The sequence below is a fragment of the Herpailurus yagouaroundi genome, unplaced genomic scaffold, assembly GCF_014898765.1.
Source record: "Herpailurus yagouaroundi ecotype Mexico unplaced genomic scaffold, PumYag 28, whole genome shotgun sequence".
Lineage (NCBI taxonomy): Eukaryota > Metazoa > Chordata > Mammalia > Carnivora > Felidae > Herpailurus > Herpailurus yagouaroundi.
The window spans coordinates 39,074,145-39,093,957 of NW_024412376.1; the positions used below are offsets into that span (position 1 = coordinate 39,074,145).

The 19,813-nt window shown below is 37.8% G+C and overlaps 2 protein-coding genes across 8 annotated transcripts in view; one reads left to right on the top strand and one right to left on the bottom strand.

Moving 5' to 3' along the window:
• The window catches only part of LRBA (LPS responsive beige-like anchor protein), a 772,087-nt gene that overhangs the window by 481,564 nt on the left and 270,710 nt on the right, over positions 1–19,813 (top strand). For all 7 annotated transcript variants that reach the window (XM_040472514.1, XM_040472528.1, XM_040472537.1 and 4 more), the window contains exon 40: positions 869–1,005. In XM_040472514.1, the coding sequence (XP_040328448.1) occupies positions 869–1,005 (137 nt within the window). The remainder of the gene's footprint in view (positions 1–868; positions 1,006–19,813) is intronic.
• MAB21L2 (mab-21 like 2) lies at positions 4,428–7,151 on the bottom strand. Its single transcript, XM_040472578.1, has one exon. It carries the CDS (start codon positions 6,147–6,149, stop codon positions 5,070–5,072), a length of 1,080 nt encoding a protein of 359 aa, XP_040328512.1. The 5' UTR covers positions 6,150–7,151; the 3' UTR covers positions 4,428–5,069.

Below are 19,813 nucleotides of genomic sequence, written 5' to 3' on the forward strand. Positions count from 1 at the left end.
TGAATATACACATATTCATTTATATCATATAATTACTATTTTTAGTCCTTTATTTTAGGTTTAGCTCTGATATACTTTATGCCCTTCTATCTGTAGTGAATCTATTGTTTTCAGTAGCAGGCTGATTTGTCTCTTTGATAAGCCCTGTGGAGATTTGATTATTCCAATAAAAATTCATTCACTTGGAAACCCACCCTCCAGCTGTTTACTCCCAGAGTCCCTGAACTACACTAATATTAGATTTGGAAGCATTGAACAATATTTAACAGTGGAAAGGCAGGCTTAGAAAAGAAGTATTTTTACCAATCTTTCATGGGGTAAAGTTGTTATGGAAGAGGTTTTGTGTCAACCTGGCACAAAATCTTTATCAGAGAATATGGTGTAACGTTTCTCACTTCACTAATAAGCTAGCAGTCTTTTTTGTAATCATGCTTCAGCCAAACTAAGCTAACCTCTGGCCTTGAAAGCCTATGGAGTCTTCCTTGCTCCTGGTTGTTGTTCCATGTTGTTTGATAGCCTGAGGCTTCTTTTCTCAATGGAATGTGGAAGGACTTATTTAGGTAGAGCCACCTTCTTACCAGATTAGACCAAAGCTTTGCAGACTCCCTGTAAAAATAATTGCATCCTAGTTTACTGTTATCATTAACCACGTACTATAAATCTCTTAGTATGAGAACCCTAATAACTTTGCATTTTCAGAGGAAGATTTGGGGTGGACAGAATTTGTAAGTGTAGAAGGATTTGGCAGTTTGGTGCTGGAGGTGAGAATTTAAAAATCAAATAAAGTTTCTGCTTGAATCTATTAACCTATTAGATTTTTTGAAAAATGTCATTCCAGCTTGTGTGGTTTTTCTTTTGGTTTTGGCAGGTCCTGTTAGCCTGAGCACACCAGCTCAGCTTGTGGCCCCCTCTGTTGTAGTAAAGGGCACTCTTTCTGTCACCTCCTCCGAACTCTATTTCGAGGTGGATGAAGAAGACTCTAACTTCAAGCAAATCGACCCCAAGGTGAGAAGATGAGGAGTGGGTTTCACTCTTAAGCATTTTTTTCTTATAATGGGATGGTGGGCTGCTGTTGGGTAGGATTGACATTGGTAAAATCTGACAGACTTAGTTTGAATTTCTTGCTGAATTGCCTCTGCCTATATATACAAAGCAGCTACGTTCTTTAGCTTATGAGATCCTTACCAGCTAGTTAGATTATTGAAGTTCATTTAGATTCAAAAACAATTTCCACTTAATTGAGTTTATCATTAGCTCATTCTGGGGTTGGGGGAGAACCACAGGGAATAACGTTTTTGCCACAAAGGGTCTAGGGTGAATTAAGCTACAAAATTCAGTGAGGTTGAGAGTGGAATTATTTTGTTTAGCCTTTATATTTTCTGGATATAATACCAATATATCACTCTCCTTGCTTTTGTCCTCATGACTTACTACTCTGTTGTGCACGCAAGCATGTCTTGTGTGTGTGTGAGATACCTCTGTTTCCCATTACCTATAGTCGATTTTACAAGGCACTGCATAATTTCCTATTCTTAAATGAAAATGTAATTTCCCCTTTTAAAATGTATTTCTGATTACTTTTCAGCCCTTGGCAACTTTATTTTACTAAGAAACATTTGTGGCACAGCCATAAAGCCAAAGCTAGGTTTAGTTCATGAAAGTGAATGGTAGAATTTGTTCTGATAGGAAACAGTCTTTTTAAAATGAGAATAAGCAACCTGTAGAAGAGAAATGGCTTTAAAAAACTGGAATTTCTTATTTTACAGGCTGATAGCTTGTGCGTATGTATACACAGACACATATTTTTAGTTTATTGGTAGGAAGTTCTTTGGTTTTATAGTCATGTGAATTACTAATTTTAGTGATTTAGAAGTATTTCAAAGTAATTATTAATGAGAATGTTATAATTTTATTTAGAACTTTACACACAAGTCATCTCTTGTCTTACATGTATTTCTAGCACTTTGTTTCAGAATTGCTGCTTTTATTAAGATGGGATTTGGTAGACTATATGAAAGTAAGGCTATGTTGGAACGTATTATTCTGAGCTTGATAATTCAGCTAATTCAATGTAGAGAAAACTTTAATTGTGAAATTATATCAACTAGAAAAATTTCCTACTTTGTTACATGACTGAGGCTGCGATTGTATTTTAGTTTCTTTTAAGAAACAAAGATAACCAAAATTACTCATACCCTCTAATTTCTGGTAGTTTGTATGTTTGAGAGTCTGAAATTTAATTCAGAATATTCTGTTATGCTTTTGGACATATGTGGCATAGAATCTAAAATGTGATACGATTTAGAGGTGTCTAATGTAATTGTTCTCAAGATTAGAATCTCTGCCAGTCTTTGCAATTAGGCTCTTTAAAGTCACTTGCTTCTTTTGGAAGAAGTTATAACTTTTATTTCTCTCTGATTTTATTCTGTGCAGCATCATTAAATTAATTTTTCCCCTTTTGCTTGTGCAATACAAAGGTCTTTTAGCCTAATCACAGCATTTGTCTTATACCACTGCAACCTGCCTGTTAACAGAAATCAAAGTTTTGCTAATTTCTATTCTTAAAATGTTTTAGCCAGTTATTGGAAGAATTCTTTATTTTATGTAGACATTGGTGCTTTTTGTAAATGAGGACGCTTATATTGTGGCAGTGTTTTTCTTTTTTTGTTGGTGATACCTGCATTAAATTAAATAAGGTAAGAAAAAAAAGATACTGAATTTGGGGAATTTTGTTCTTCTTGTCAGGATTGAAAAACTTTTCCTGGAGTAGTTGGAGGGAGATATGTGTCTAATGCTGTAAATACTTGTGTGTGTAAGAAAAAAAAGGTCATTTTAGGATGTCATTTTTATCTTTTAAACCAAACATTCTGCCCTTAAATCATTTCTTTGTAATTGTAAGCACCTACTACTTGCTTTGAAAATGTTCTTAAAAATCAGAACATTTTTCCCTGGAGAATAAATTCATTTTTATTATGGAAAAAATCATATATTTGTCTGAACCACTTAGTATTACAGTGAGTTTGTTTTACATCTACAGGAAGAGATCAGTAAAAGATACAGTGTAGGTTGAAAGAGTAGAGATGATTTCAGAACTGATAAGATCAAAGTTTATATTTCTAAAACAAAACTATTTTTACTAGGGAATTTTTACCAGGGAATCTGAGAACTTAAGCCTCTTTTGTGGAGGGAATTAAGCATCAGAGCCCTGAGTACCTTCCTTGTTTCTCATCCATCTATGCTGTCTTTCCGATCATCCCTCCATACACTCCTTCCCCCATGCAAACTTCTTCCTCAGATCTTTAAAATTCCTTTTTTTAGGACATTTTTGTCTACCTCTCTCATTCATGGATTTTTCAATAAATTAAAAACTGGACTAATTCAAAGAATAAATTTTAAATATCAAAGGGTAATATTGATATATATTCTGTACCTGTGCCTCATCATTAGCATATCTAAGGGAGTATATGGGAGACAATATAAAAAAGACAAACCAGACCAGTTCCAGCATTGGGATGCTTTCAATTTTACTAATTATTTTATTTTTAATCTGTTATTTTCCTTGCATTAAAAAGGAACCTTTGTTAATTTGGTTGAAGTGTTGAAATGAGTACTTTGGATTGTTACCTTAGAAAAGCAGAGGGAGTAATGTACTTTTCCTGTATGTAAATTCTTGAAACAGTAATTTTTCTTTGGTCATAAAAATGGTATCAAAACCTTTTTTTTTTTTTTTTTCAAATTGCCTATAAGCAGCTTCCGAATAATTCTGGGAATTTGATAAAAAGTGATCTTAGTTATGGCATTTATAACTAAGCCATCTAAAAAAATGGAAATAATTTATAAATTTGGATTGTTCATATCACCATTTACTGGGGAAAAGGAGTATTGCTGTACCGTTTTATTCTGTTTTGGTATGGTTGATTTAATTGTTAAGTTTTTATTACTTAAAGCTTGAAGAGGACAAAGAATTGAAAGAAAACTTTCAACTGATCATGTTAACTATGCAGAAAAGATCCATAAATATTGCCTTCTTCAGACTGAGTGTATTTTTTAAAATTATGGTGTAAGAAAGCAAATCTCTTAATTTTTAATGCGAAATAATTTTTTTCTATTTCAAAAATTAGGATCAAAATCTTTTCTTCCACACAAAATCTGTTTTTTTTTTCAAGTGTGAAAAAAGATATTACTTTAAGTCTCAAAATCTACAGAACAAACAATATTATAGTTGGGTAAAATTAGTATTGTCTATTTTCCGAGGATGGGGGGGGGCTTGTATGGTTAAATCTACAAAATGTGCTGTATTTGTAAATTTTGCAAATTAGAGTTCAGATGAGAGCTTCTTGCATTTAGTTCCTCAAGTTCACATCTTTACATTGTAAATTACAAATTGTGATCTCACCTGCCTTCATTTAAGAACAATCCACAGTCAATTACAATGTAAAGTAATATTTTTATTACTGTTTTCAACAAGACTGCTTTAGGGTGAGGGTAGAGGTGCAAGAAAGGGAAGGGCACAGTCTGACATTGGCACTGAGATACATTTAACATCAGCAAAACTTTTTTTAAAAGAGAAATTTTACATATAATTAAATACTTTTTCTCACTTGGTGACAACATTCAGGCAACCCAAAACAAAATGAAATGAGAGGGAGAGAAAGAAAGAAGATGAGAGAGAGAGAGAGAGAGAGAGAGAGAGAGAGGAGAAAGGACTTGGGGGAGAGAAGGAAAAAGGGAGAAACTACTATACATTGATTTGAAAATGTACCTTGGGTTTCATTTTGTGGTGGCAAAGCCCGATTGCTTCTTTTGTGTGACCTTTTAAATTCACATTGTTTGGAAGGAAAACGATCACTTTTGTGCAAGAATGTGATTTTGTTTGTTTGGTTGGCTGGTTTGCTCTCTTTTTGTTTGCTTGCTAATTAACGAAGGTCTTGTGACTGCTTCCTGTTTCTTTCAGGTGGCTTACATAAAAGTTTGTGTCCGGAGTTTCTGCTGTTTGTCTCTGTGAGTTGTGTGTGTTTGTGTAAGAGAGCACTCCCGTTTGTGTCGCTTTTGAAGCAGTCCCCAGCACCCTATAGTTTGTCCAGGCTTTTGGGATTGGTGAGAATTTCCCTGGCCAACCTCCAGGTCTGCTTGGCAGCGCTCTCCAGGGCCGAATGGGGCTTGCCCTGGAAAAGGTCGAGGTTGGGCAGAAAGTAGTGAGGGCAGCGGCGGCACTGCAGGCAGGAGATGAGCTGCAGCAGGATGCCGTTGAGCCGATCGCCGAGGCACGCCTCGTCCCAGTCCGTTTCCCGCGGGTGTTTCTCGCACTCGTACAGCAGCAGCGTCTTCATGTGGTAGTTATTGAGCGGCTGGCCCGGCAGCTCCAGGTGGCGATCCCGCAGCGTCTTCAACACCGAGAGACACTTGTTTCGGCAGCCGCCCATCAGCAGGCGGTTCTCAGCCTCCCCGAACTGGAGCACCCAGGCATCGCTCTCCGCGGAGCTCTGCTTGCCGGTCAGTGAGTAGCATTCCTTCGACAGCAAGTTGAACCCTTCGGCCTTGACCTCCGCTACCCGATTGGGGCCAGGCCAGGGGATATGGGGCATCGGCCACTGTGCCGCACTGCGAGGCCAGATACCGGTGCACTTGAACGCAGGAGTGATTTGCACCACGTAGCGCTCCCTGATGCGCAACTTGACCTCGCTGGTGTCCGCGATCATCTTGACCACATCTCGATAGCTGCACTTGTCCACTGCCTGAGCCACCAGGGTCTGGAAACGCGAGCGGATCTTGCGCGCCGAGAGGTAGCCGGACGCAGTGATGAACTCGACCCAGAGAGACATGCTCCGCTTCCGCCCATCACTCAGTTTGAGCACCGCGCAGCCGGGCAGGGAGCCGTCGTCTACGAAGTTGAAGACGCCCATCTGGTTTAGGTAGAGCACCACCTCGAATTCCGTGGGCGAGATGACCTCCAGCCCCTCGTAGCGGGCGTCGATCTCGCTCAGGGAGCTGATGAAGCGAGGCTCCTGCACCTCCACTTCCTTTAGCACGTCCGAGACCACCTTACAGACCTCTCGGATGGTCTTGGCGATGGCCGCCTTGCGCGCTTGGCAGCGCTCAGTGTAGTATTTATTGAGCTGGTAAACCAGCTTGGCCTGAGCGGCGATCATGTTGGGGCACAGGTCCGGGCTATACACCGGCGTCTCGCAATACGTTGAGGGATCCAAGGCTCACGCAGTGGTGGTGGCCCTGCGGCTTGCGAAAGAGGCGTCGCGCTTCCCCTAAGCCCCACTTTCACTCTTGTTGTCCACCTGGGCTGACCGGCTGAAACAACGGCCGGCTTGCTCGCTCTTTCGAAACCTTTTTGCTTCTCCAGGCAGAAGGGGGGGGTGAAAGGTAATCTTTGAAGAAGAAAAGTACCTGCTGGGACTTTTTTGCTCGATGTGTAAAATAAAGATGTGCTTGTGAGAGAGATGAAGGGGAGGGGAGAAAAAGAGAAGGGGTGACAGAAATAATCAGGTTACCAAGAGGTTAGGCTTAGATGTCTGCAGCCGAGATTGCCCGGAAATCTGGAAATGAGGTCTTGTAAGTGCCAAAGTAAATTTAAAAATAAAAGCGAAACATTCAGTGTTTCATTCTTAAAACTTCTCCCACAGGCTGGTAGGACTTCTTCACTCAGTGTAGGTGAGTGCCTTTCTCTTCACCCTCCCCCAAATGGAAGGTGAAGGACGGAATTAAGGTCCAGAGAGCAGCGAAGTGCAGCTCAGTCCTCGGCACACTTGGAGGTTTGCAGACGCTCGGCGCTCTCAGCGTGATGGTCTGGTCTCTTCTCAGGGGGTCGTGTTGTAGCGGTTTTCCTCTTTTCCTACTGGAGGCGTTGTTTGGACTGGGTTTGTTTGTTTGCAGTGGGTTCTTCTTGTCTTTCTCTAGGTGCACACCGCTGGAAGTTGTTTGAGATTCATTTCTGCTTCGTAATTTATAATTTTGGCCCTCACAAAATAGATTTTAGTGTGACGAAGTCGTTGCTTGCGTTGCATCTGGGGTTTAGTTATAAGGATTCAAGGCTTTTTCTTCTCCTCCCCCTTTAGGTTGCTTGTGCAGATTCCACTTTCTGAGTCGTCTCTCCCTCCTCCCCTTCGACGTCTCTCTCCTTTTCCTTCTCCCTCCCTCCTTTTGCCTCCCTCCCCCCCCCCCCCCCCCCCTCCCCCTCTCTCTCTCTCTCTCTAACCCTCTCTCACTCTCTCTCTCTCTCTCTGCTTTGCTGTTTCCTGGAGTTATTTAGTTTATGAATGGTCCAGGGCCATCATGAGGGGGGTGGAGCTTCAGTTCCTACAATCACTATCCGAGCTGTCAGTGCTTTAGCCAATCCGAGAGAGAAGACAGGCATGCTTGGCAGACGGTAGCAGCCACCGCTGCACTTGATAAAGAAAGGGGGTAAAGAGAGAAGTAGGAAAATAGGAGGAGATAGTGGAAGTCAAATGCTCACACACACTTTACAGCCCCCTTCTTCTTTATCCTCTCCTCTTATCAGTTGCAAGGAAGAAAAAGAGTCTATGGTAGAAGGGACTTCCTGGAGATGGCTGGAATAACGCGAGAGAGTAGCAGTGGTTCAGAAAGGTTCACTATTTTTTTTTCTATCAACATTGTGCAGAAGGTGCAAACTCTAACAAAATTACTTTTGCTTGAAGGCAAATAGGAGGAGGAAGGGGAAACCGGGAAAGAACCTACATTTTTCTAGATTTTTCTTCTCTGGCAAAGTCTTCCTCCCGTCTCTTCCCCTTCTCTCCCATTGTTGCCAAGAGCCAGAGCAATTGCTGTATATGTGCACCAGTTGCGGGGGGGGTGCTGTGTGGAGTGGATATGGGGTGAAGGTTTATAACCATAAATCTCTTTTCAGTAATTTCCATATGCTGTTGAAAAATGGGGCAGGGTAAAAATAGTGCAAGCACCTTGTTTGATAATTACTTCATAATTAAGATTCAGATATATTTTATGCTATTGCTTTATTGTTAAAAAGACTAGTTATTAGAGAGAAAATATGTTTAAATTGTGAGAAAGTGCACATCTATATATGGTAGAATATTGTTGGATATACTTTTAAATTACCATAAGCCACTAAAATTGTTTTAAACAATAAAAATGAGGAAGTAAAAGTGAACCTGAGTCAAAGTTTTCTTAAGATGTTAACGTTGTAAATCTAATTTTGAATATATTCTCAGGCAGTACAGAGTTTCACTTGTAAAAATGAATTTATTTTCATAATTGACTGTTGCTTTTAAAAGACTTCACTGCTGCAGAAATCTATAACTATCCTGTTATTGATTACACAGATGGCTTCACTCCTCCCTTGGCATTTCAGTGAGACTCATGCATGTGCTTTTAGTATATGTATTATACTTTCAAGCTGTACCCCTTGTAGCCTTTCCCTACTTTTGGATGAAAGAAGCTGTAACAATGTTTCTGATTTGCTTAGTATTGAGGGTTTATGTTTTGAGCCTTAGGTATGTGGATGCTGAGTCTTTTAAAGCCAAATCAAGTAGATGGAATTATTTTTAGTTAGATTTTTGCTTAAGATACAAGGAATAAAAATCTGTAAAGCCATTTGGGGGAAGACTTCGCTTTGCAAACCCCGGTGTGCCTGCGGCTTTTGCAAAAACCCTTTGGTAGGGCTTGAGGTGCCCTCTTAAAAGCTGCACCAGGTGAACCTGAATTCAGTTGCATAGGGAAAGTTTATTTCTCTCCATGTACTTGACGTCAGACACTTGGACCTCTTGGTTCTTTCTTAGATGTCTGGTGCGGACCACTGGTACCTTGTCACCTCCTTGTTCTCTGCCATAAGTACCTTTCTAAAGAACGAATTGACTTTTTTTTTTTTTTTAAATCAAGTCAGATTTTGTCTGGGATATGTCTTTAGTGGCCAGGAGTGTGTAAGTCGGAAGTAAGCATACACCAAACTCTAGGATGCAGAGCTGTAGTCAACTTCTGGTGTAGTGGCAGAGGCTTGGGGCGGCTGCCGGCTCCAGCCTTGCTGGGGGAGCAGCTTGCATCTCAGAATGCTTGGCGGCACAAGGATAGAGCGCAGCCGCGGCGTCTTCGCGGTTCGCTCGAGTGGGAAGCCCAGACTCTGTAGGTAACCTGGCTAATGCCTGAGAAGTCACGCTGGCGCCCTGGGAAATATTACTGGGCAGGAGGGGGCACTTCGCTGCAGAGCTGTGCAAGCAGCCAGAAAGGATCCGTATCTGCTTCTCCCCAGGGCAGTTACTGGGCGGAGACTTGTGGCGGGGACACAGGGTGCGGAGCCTTCCCTCCCTGACCCTCGAGGTGGCCGCTTCTCCGTCACATCAGGTCTGTGAGCGGGGGAGGCCTCGCTCGTGGACCCACACGTCCCGCCACACTCCTGGGAGTGTTTGCATAAAGTCCCGGGGGTCACGGCAGTTGTCCGTCCTCCGGGCCCGTGAGGCGCGGCCAGTCCCAGCTCCGTGGGTAGGCGCTTAGCGTCCTCCCTCCTCGGGTGGGGAGGCCCAGGCCACGCGGATCTTCGCGCCACTACTCCCTGACACCCCGGGGACTCCTCCTCTTTTTCCCGCTCTGTGGGGCAAGACTAAGTTTCGTGGCACCCTTGTTCCTGGGTTTCTCCACTTTTACATACAGAGGCTGAGGGATGATAAAACGTTACAAATGTTTTGATTTAAAAACAATTCATTACCAATTTACCCTGTCTAAGGTAGATGCTGTACTAAATAATAAATCAGTTAAACAAAGGCGACTTTAATTTATTGCCATGGTACTAATTAGAAACATCATTCGAGCAATAAACTTAAACACTTCCAGCAAATAATGCTCGCCCTTGCTAGTTCCCTTCCTTCCCCCTCCCCCACCCTAACTCACTCTCTGGCTGCCTCTGCCCTAAGAGCTGCTTCAGCTGTGTGTTTGCGGATCCGCTCTTCCTCTGGTTGAATAATTGAAGGGGGAAACGGTATCCGAGGAGGCTGTAATTGAAGAGCCCCTGTCACCTCTGCTTTTATGTATGTTAGTATAGAAGTCCATCAGCAGCTCCTTGATGGTGTATTAAAACGAAGTGGCAGCCCCTTCTGCAGGAGATACCGTATTCTATTATAGGAGACCAAGTGAGAGAAAGAAACTCTAGAGGCTAAAAGCCACTTCAAGTCTTCAGACCGATTGATCTGTATTCTCTTGTTATAATCCGTCTCATCATACTTGAGTTAATGAGGCAAAAGAGGGGGGAGAGAAATCTGATGGTCCTTGACAAATTCATTAGGGAGGCTGCAGGACATTTTATTTGACTGTTAAACATCTTGTTTGTTTGGTTTAGGCAGTGCCAACATCAGCATGCTTCTGCCCAGACCTGTGATGTTGGGCTAGCTACAGACATTCCTAAAAAGAGGAGGAGGATATTCAGGGTGTGATTTGAATTTTTTTGTTTTGGATTTCCTGTAGTCCATAACCTTCAGACTTCTCTAGGCTTCACCTTCTCCACCATTACTGTAGGAACATTTTATGAGAACGTGCATGATAATACTAAGATGCGGGTGTGTTTAGTTACTATAAGCTAAAATAAGTATGTTTAAACTTTAGCCTTAACATTTCCCATTTCCTTAAAATAAAATTGAGTCAAGATATAGCAATTAGTGTACCAGTTTTTGAAAAATGTGAATGTTTAAGCTAAGCTCCAGCGAATAGCCAAATTAGACATTACATCCTATTTTTAATTGATCATATGTAAGTAAACTTTTAATTATTAATTGAATTTCTTCTTGCAATGAAATGCTTACGAGTACAGATACTTGGAAATAAAATTTAACTATTTATACAAACAAGATTTTCAAAACAAAGTTGGTATATCTTAATTTGAGGGCCTTTTTCTATTTAAAATGAGAAGCAGAACTGGGTATTATTTGGTGCTAAAATAAGGTGATGTGTTGACAGAATACTTAAATTGAAAATATTTATAACGGAATAGTAGGCAATTAAGAGAATGCTAATTTTATCATATTTTATTCTAAGATAATAATACAACATTTGATTTTCTCAAAGTTTTTCTTGAAAAGAAATAACCAATCCAGTTGTGATACTTTCTTGCACAGAGAATTCATTCGTATTTTCCTATAGCAATTGACTTAAACAGCCTCAGCTTAAGTGCTTTGAGAAAAGAACCCTGTCTTCCATTTATAGGAAAGCAGTATGAGAGAAAAAAGAGAACTAATGCTCTTTGCCTGTCATTTTAAAACATTCCTGCACTGCTGATGAAGCTTGAACTGCTTCAGGGAATGTATGGATTTGAAAAGAAATGATTCAGTAGTTCATGTTGTGTTTCTCAGGAGCAAAACCAAACTAATGGCTGAAGTCAGAGCTTCTGTACATCTGACAGATATAATCCTGTTTACATTTCCAGAGAATACAGAATCCTTAAACTGTTTTATTTTTTTGCTGATCTTTACTTAGAAATGTGTTTAGTGAGTTAAAGTTCAGGGCATTTTCTACTTTATCATATCACTGAGACTCAAAAGATATCCATTATTTTATTATCTGTAGACATAGCATATATCATTGTAATAATTTTTATTAAAGAGTGTACAGATTTTAGATTGTATGATTTTGTTTTCCAGGAAAACACTTTAGAAGTATTCAAAAAAATAATCAGATTATTGGCTTAAAAAAAATCAACTCTCTGACGGATTTATACTTTTTAGACAACAAAGGACCACATGTTTACGTGTATATATTCTTATCCTCTAAAATCTAGTTTTGAAACATCTTCACAGTTGCTAATTGTTGGGGTTCTTTCATACTTAATCTTTCAACATATTTATAAAATTCCTTGATTTTTTGAAAAAAAAATTTGGTCAGAATATAAATGGGGGAATAAACAACTATTAAATTCCCTGAATTTAAAAATAATTCTAGGAAAAACAGAAGGAAAAGTAAATAACCCAAACACAGTTTGTGTATTAGCTCATGAAATTTTATTGAAGTAATTACAATAAAACATAAGAAGCTTTAAAAACAATTACCAGGATTATAGTATCCACATTGTATTAAAGTCCTAAAATCACATTCTTTTTCACTCTCTGTGAAATTATCTCATTTTCCAAAACTGAGGTATCACAGACATTGTTTCTAAGCTATTGATAATTACTATTCTGGAATCAATCTAGAGAATAATCAGTAATTCAATGTTTTCTTTGAACAGTTTACTGTAGTGACTACTTCAAATGGTCAGTCATGCTGCCGAAAGAAGTTGTTTTTGTTTTTTCCCCTTATCAAATAGCTTTTTGGAAAACAAAAACAAAAACTTGTAATCTCTTTGATTGGTAACCCAAGGGTATTGTTCTCATTTGTACAGTTTGAACTTAAGATAATCTGTCGGTAAAGGCAATAGCTTTAATTTTGCATAATAAACCTATTGAATTGTATTAAAAAATAAATTTTTTGGATGCTTTTGTATATTGTATTGTGGGCCTTTTAAATTTGGTTGGGTAACCTTGGATAATATATGTATATATGATTAGTGATGTTGTTTATACTTCTACATCTTTTACAAGTCTAATTCTTAAATTATTTGGTAGGATGAGAAAATCAAAGAGTACAGTATATGTTCCTGTTTTCCCCCAAGTTGAATAACAGTTGTTAACTATGAGTACTTTATTAAGCTATACATAATTTGATCTCACTAAGATACATATTGAGAGAGCAAAGAAATTGTGCTCAGGAAAATGAAAGTGCTCAGCTTTTAGCCTAACTGAAAAGTAAATACTGTTTTATTATTGAGCTAGGATGTGAAATATTAAGAAAATCCAAGTTCATTCAGCAAGCATTTCTCAGAAGGTGTTTCATTGAACTTAAAATATTTTTCACTTATGTCGGTATATATCATTTGGTCTTACCAATAAAGCATTTAGCTTTTTCTCACTTTTTTATTTGTTTGTTTATTTTTAATGTTTTATTAATTTTTGAGAGGGAGAGACAGAGTATGAGTGGGGGAGGAACAGACTGAGAGAAGGAGACACAGAATCTGAAGCAGGCTCCAGGCTCTGAGTTGTCAGCACAGAGCCCCATGCAGGGCTTGTTCTCATGAACCAAGAGATCGTGACCTGAACTGAAGTTGGACACTTTGACTGAGCCACCCAGGGGCCCCTGCTTTTTCCCATTTTACATGTATACATATTTAGTTGTAATAATTACATTGTTTTATTTCCATATATAGTTAAACAAGTTATGAAAAGTTAGAATAAGCGTCTGTCTTGTGTGTCTGCCTGCCTTCCAACCAACCTACTTTCCTTCCTCCCTTCTTTCCTCCCTCCCTCCCTTCCTTCCTTCCTTCCTTCCTCCCTCCCTCCCTCCCTCCCTCCCTCCCTCCCTAACAATTTGAACTTACTAATATACCATCAGGTAAATACTAAATTTCACCTGTCAAATAACTTTGGCTTTCATAACTCACTATAATCTTCAACAAAGGAGAGAGTGCTTTTAGTAGAACCAACTCTTAACTATTTAAGGAATGGTTATATCATTTGTGGATTATTATTTGTGTCTAGGCATTGTATCAATGCCAGAAGATAGGAAAATCAGGAGTAGTCAGTAATGAACTTGATGCTAAATAAATCAAAACTTTTGATTTTCCATTTGATTCAAGGCATTAAATTTTATGGTTTAAAGAAGGTGTGATATCCTTTGTTTAATAAGATTACAGACTCAACATGTAGAATAAATTTCACGGGATGTCAGAGTCATCCCCATTCCCATTTCTGTTTTCGCTTGTGATCAGTGACACATTTATAAAGCAGATGACTGAGATGAGGCTGCACTTAATTCAAAATATAAGACTTGGCATTATGTTCTTTATTTCTTTGGGTCATATAAGACATTTTTGTGGACCTGCGTTTAAAACTATCAGTTAAAAATATTGTATGGGTAGTTTTGTATTATACTTTAGGAAACTAGCCTTTTCAAACATCTTAGTTTATTTTAAAATATATTGGTTCTGCAGCACCCCTCTATGTTATTACTGATAGAGGTAATTTGGCATCAATCTTTTGCTGTGATTACAGGAAATTTTTAGTGGGCTTTGTATTATTTTTAATAATGCTAAAAATCTAGCCTGTTCCTTCCTTCACACATTGTGAATTAGAGTAAAAGTGATGTGCTGAGAGGTCTCTCTGATTCCTTTTAGTAGTTAAACAACAACAACAAAAATTCTTCATTGGCTCCAATCTATGTATAGAAGACGTCTGTGTAGTATAAATGAAATAATATTTGATGATCTAAGGAATGGAAACTTTTCCTTTAACCATGTGAAATCAAGCTAGGATATAAAACAGCTGTCTTGGCCTATGTATGTCAAGGTTCTGCCAGCCTGTTTCTTTTCTGAATTTTCCCTTTCTATCTTCCCTTATTATGTTTGGATCCTAAAGAGTCATTCTTTTATTTTTTTGACTGGTTTTGTCTTCAGACAAAACCTGGGTTAGTAGGTTTAAGTCAGCCTAGATAGAGTGAAAAATCTTTGATCTATGGCTATGACTGTTTCCAAATGATTTGCTTGCTGGGACCAGACACTGTCCATGCCCTTTCACTTTGCTATCAGATAGGTACACACAAAGGACCTGAAAGGCTACCAGATGCATAGTTAATCATCAAATTAGGTAAATACAGGGTTCCAACCATACTTAATTAGATCTTCAATTTCTAATAGTTATTTGTTCTGTGGTACCTTGTTGGTTAAATGCTCTACAAATCTAATCCCTTCGGCAAATTAGTCAAAACTTTCTACAAATTATATCATCAATTAAAAATGAATGATACAAAGCTGTGTATTTTTTAAAATACATAAGGTTGTTGCTGTCACGTAACTTACCTAGATAGATAAGATAAAGAGAGGCAGTTCGATAGCATCTAAAGAGCATTAATCTTGGGAGGAAAAGCTCTCAATTTTGTCCTCTGTTGGCTAGAGACTATCTGAGTGACCTTGATCAAGTCATTATCTCTACTGACTATCTTCTCAATTCTTAAATTGGGGGATGGATTAGGAGGTTTTTTTCTACCTCTTCAAGATAAAATATCTGTAATTTCATACCGTAAAGATGATTAAAGTTGCAAAATTTAGACTTCTGCAAGAATTGTGACTTCCAATGCTGCTCTAATATAAGTATATGAACATTTTTAACATGAAAAAATTGCAGAAAGGAATAAGCTTACAAATGGTTATATTCCATATTTTAGAGTTAGGGGAAAAAAAACGACATATTATAAATTGGAGATGGTTGTGAGAGACAACCAAATAGCAACTTGGAATATATTCTGAGAGTATATTAATTATTATTGATAGGAGTTGGAACATAAAAATATGAAAAAGAAACAGGAGTGTGGATTGTATATATAGAAAAACAGTACGTGTTTAAAGTTATACATAAAATTGGCAGGTATGTTTTTTTCCTTAAAATGTTGAATGGACTGTCAATGTTTCTGACATTTTTTTATAAAGGTTAGATATTCTGTAAATGGTTTGAAGCCAAAGAAAGTTCAAGTTCACAATTAACTCTAAAACAACAACAACAACAACAACAACAACAACAACAATAAAAAAAAAAGAAAAAAGGAATGGTCAATGTTTAGAGAAAGACTAGAGAAACAGCATTGCTCTATGCAACTGAAGTAAGACCATATTCGTGTTGTGTTAAAAGATAGATCCAAGCAGGGAAATGGTTCTCAAAACATGAGTCACGATAGAGACTAAAGTTTTATACTACTTTCTCATGCTTTTCACTTGTTTTCATCAGAAGATCTGACAAGCATAGAAGTGTTAACATCTTTTATTTTACAGATGTTCTTAGTTTTCTCTCAAACTGTAAAAGATGCTATATCATAGAAGCATGGTAGGAAATAATTTCAACACCTCCTTTCACTGATGTGATAACTTATTATATTCTAAGCTTGTGTATATTTTTGGAGGGAGGGACATGAGGCAGGAAAGAGACAACATATTGAGATCTAATTCTCATTTTGAGATATAGATCAGTATGTCTGCTATATTATAAATTCTGTCTAAAATGTCTTTTCAAATGGCATAGTCGAGTTATTTTTACTTCTATGTTGCATTCTCTGGAAGTCCCTCATTAATGCAGTGGGAGTACCTGGTGACCACTGAGAGAGTTGTTGATGGACACTATATGGGTTTGCAAAGTGCAAACCTAAAAGACTAAGCGATGAGAAATGTATTGCTATTTGTGAATTTATGTTTTATCTCACTTCACTTGAAAATTTATGAGTAGTGTGGCTTAAGGGTGCTGGAGTTGTGTGTTCCAGGGCTTGCCCCTACTGATAACACCCTTGTTGGCGTGAAAGTGCAATGCAAATTATGACAGTTACAACCTTCTGTTTTGTTTAACCTGTCAGTAGATTTCCTGGCTCAGTGCTGAGGGCAATGGTGTGTTCAGCTAGTCCATATTCACCTAAACTTAAAAGGTCAGGTTTCTACAGGCAAGCCTAGTCAAAGCCTAATTGATGAGGAGGGCAGGGAGACAGAATTTACTGTTCTGTTGGCTAGTTTCATATCGTTAGGTTGTCCTGAAAGCATCAGGCAGTCACAGCCCCTTTCATGTAAGTGCTGACCCTAGACAGGAGCTGACAATCAAAGGAGGCAGCCACAGGAACCAGTGCAAGTAGGCTATTGATTTTTCAGTTAGGTCTAAGTAGTTTGTAGTATGGGTAATGGGTGACAGAGGCAGGTATGTCATTATCAATGAGCTCCAGAACAGTAGCGACAACCCTCTCTCATATTTCCTTCAGCACTGACAGTATGCATCCAGAGGCGGTCAATAAATCGCCCAACCTTTAACTGACAAGTGACTTGGAGGTTTAAGTTGAGGAGTGGAAGTTACGGAGCTAAACTTCTCTACTTGAACATGTACTGGACCTAGCGATAGAGTCAGTAATTATACTTTTTTAAGTCTTTGAAGTTTTGATTTGGATAAGTCTTTGCAACTCTGAAGATCAGAGTTTACTTTTAAGCTTTTGAGAATTTAAACAGCATATTTATTTAGTTAAAAAATAAGGATATGAGCCAATCATTTGTAAAGATACTATGCAAGAACAATTAAGCTACGTATGTTATTATGGTATAGTTTTGCTTTTATTTAGACTAGATCCTTACTCATTCGTGATATCTCTGTTATAAAAGTTCAGCAGTTGGACATTGCCTCTCAAATCCATTTTAATTCCTACTCTCCACTTACACGTTTTAACTGTAGACCAATTTTAAATGGAAAAAAATTTGTACCATTTGCAAATGTGATATATTAACCCTAAAGCAATTGCTGTTTGACCTTCAAATTTGTTTTATATTACTTTTCACAATAAAATAGTCAGGCATAGAACATTTAATGATTAAGGTTTGATGAATTATGGTTGCTTCTGAATTTAAAAAGAAATGAGGCTGAATTTTGTTTTAAAGGCATTTCATATGGATATTTACATTTAAAGATAGATACAATTTATGTTCACATAAACACAAAAGTGTAACAGGTTTTGACTAAAAGTACACGTGTTCTAAAAGGATGTAAAATAATTTAGAGATATTTTAAATTTAAGTCAATCTCTATTTTGTTACAAAATGTAAGTAATATAAAGAGAAGATAATATTTATAACTAGAAGGGGGAGTTTTGGTTGTACCAGGATCCTTACAAACTATCGTATGCTTACATTTTTTGAAAACTTTAAACAAATTGAAATAAAACAGAAAAGTAAATGTTTTTTAGAACTTCCTTAAATAACTTATCGCCATGATATCTTGTTTAACACTGTGATATTGTACAGAACCAGAGTTCAAGTCTGTAGTATGATCTAGCTGTGGAGTACCCTGCATGACCACATGAATCATTTTCATTTGTCCAATGCCACTGAAGATTCCTTCCCTGCCCCCACCTCTTTAATAACCAGCAGGTTAATGCATAGTGAAGGTATGGATGCTTAAGTATTTTCCTAAGTTTGCAGTGACATGTCTGTGTGAACACCCATATCTTCTCTTTTTCAGCTATAGATAATACACACTTAAAGTGCAATGAAACATAGCTACTATTAAAATAGTGTAGTTTTAAAGAAGCTTTGGGATTATGTAATTAATTTTTGAAAAATTTTATTCAGATCCTTTGAATTATTCACCTTTTGAGGATTACATTTCCTTAAAGCTAGATTGCATTTAGAATCATTGTTTTTCCCTTTTATTTAATCATCCACTTAATCTGTATTTTTCTGTTGGATGAGATAAAAGATTTGGCTGAGAATCTTATAATCTTGTTAGCTATATTATAGGTATAGCTTCTTTTGCTGTATTTGCAATCCTTCCTGAATACAGTGGTATTTTTAGGAATTAAAAAAAAAAGCTGAAGAAAGGGGGACAAATTAAATTTTCATGAAAGAAAATCCTAATCAGCAGTGACAGTCTAAGAGAAAGATGATTGCCACTTGGTCATTGTGGAGAGGCACTTAGATTTGGTGTCAGTGCTTCTGTTAATGATGACTAATGTCTTTCTTGGAGCAAGTGCATGCTCCAACATACTGCTACAGCCCAGAGAGAGAGGGCTCAGCAATAGGCACCACTCAGCAAAAGCATTAGGTATTCTAAAACAAAGGCTTTTTAACGCAGTCAATTTGGCAGTCTCTATTATTAGAAAAATGCAAACATAATTCTAAGGCATTTAACAACACATTTTAGACTACTTTTTGTGCAGTACTGAGAGAGATCATTTTAAAATTAAAATGGAAAGAAATCAAGCAGTGTTAATAAGATGTGCTCCCTATTTTGTTACTAAGGAATGGGCACATACATTGCCACTGCACAGAATCATTTGTGTTAAGAAAGTTTTAAAGAGACAAACTTGCAGCATTTTTTTCCTTTCTGCTTTGCTGTTTGCTGAATAAATATTTGATAGTTGCAAAAAGAAAATGACTCCAAAGATCTTTTCAGATCTTTTAATATTAAATATATTGCTTACAAAAAGATGACATGTGTTATTTCTTCAGCTTTTCCCCAAAGTGTAAGACCTTTCAGAAGGGCGTTTGCAATGCTTGTCATATTTTTTCATATACATCTTATTGGTCTGACATGTCTTGAGAACCATGAGAACACAGATGTCATTGCATTCAGACAACACTAATTACTCTGGGATTTTTGCAGCCTCAATGCCTGCATGTAACTGTCGATTATGATTGTCCATGCAGCCTACAGTGGGGACACTTTGCACATGAAAATAGTGAGGCACAAAAATAGTAAGACAGGCCATTTAGTCCCCTATTGTTCTTCAATAGAACTTAGAAGAAAAAAAAATTCCTGACACATCAATTTCATTCAGTATTTTGCATTTGAACCATGTTTTGGCAACATTTTCCCTTCTGAAGTAAGTGTGTTATGCTTTAGTGTTCAGTGAAATCTATTATCCATCTGTTCCTTAACCTTCTTGCACAATCTTCTACATTACTTTGTCTTCAAGCTTCATGGGAAATTTCTTTATGTAGCTTATAGTTTGAGAGAAACACTAATTGTGGTATGAGTCTTCCCAAAGTGACAGTGCAAAACAATAAATATGTATGATGTGTTCTGGTGTGCAATTTAATGTTTAATGAGAAGCTGCTGCAAATATGGTTAGTCTCAATTTAGATAAGTGCAATCATCTTATGCTTTTAACACAGGTCAGTTCTTCTCTTTGTTTAATTTTCTCTGTAACATTCTGGGTTTCAGTTGATGATTCATGGTGTTTAGGTGGTTTTGAAATATCAGAGGTCAAATGGTGGTCAGATCTGAGCCCTCACTATTAAATGTGA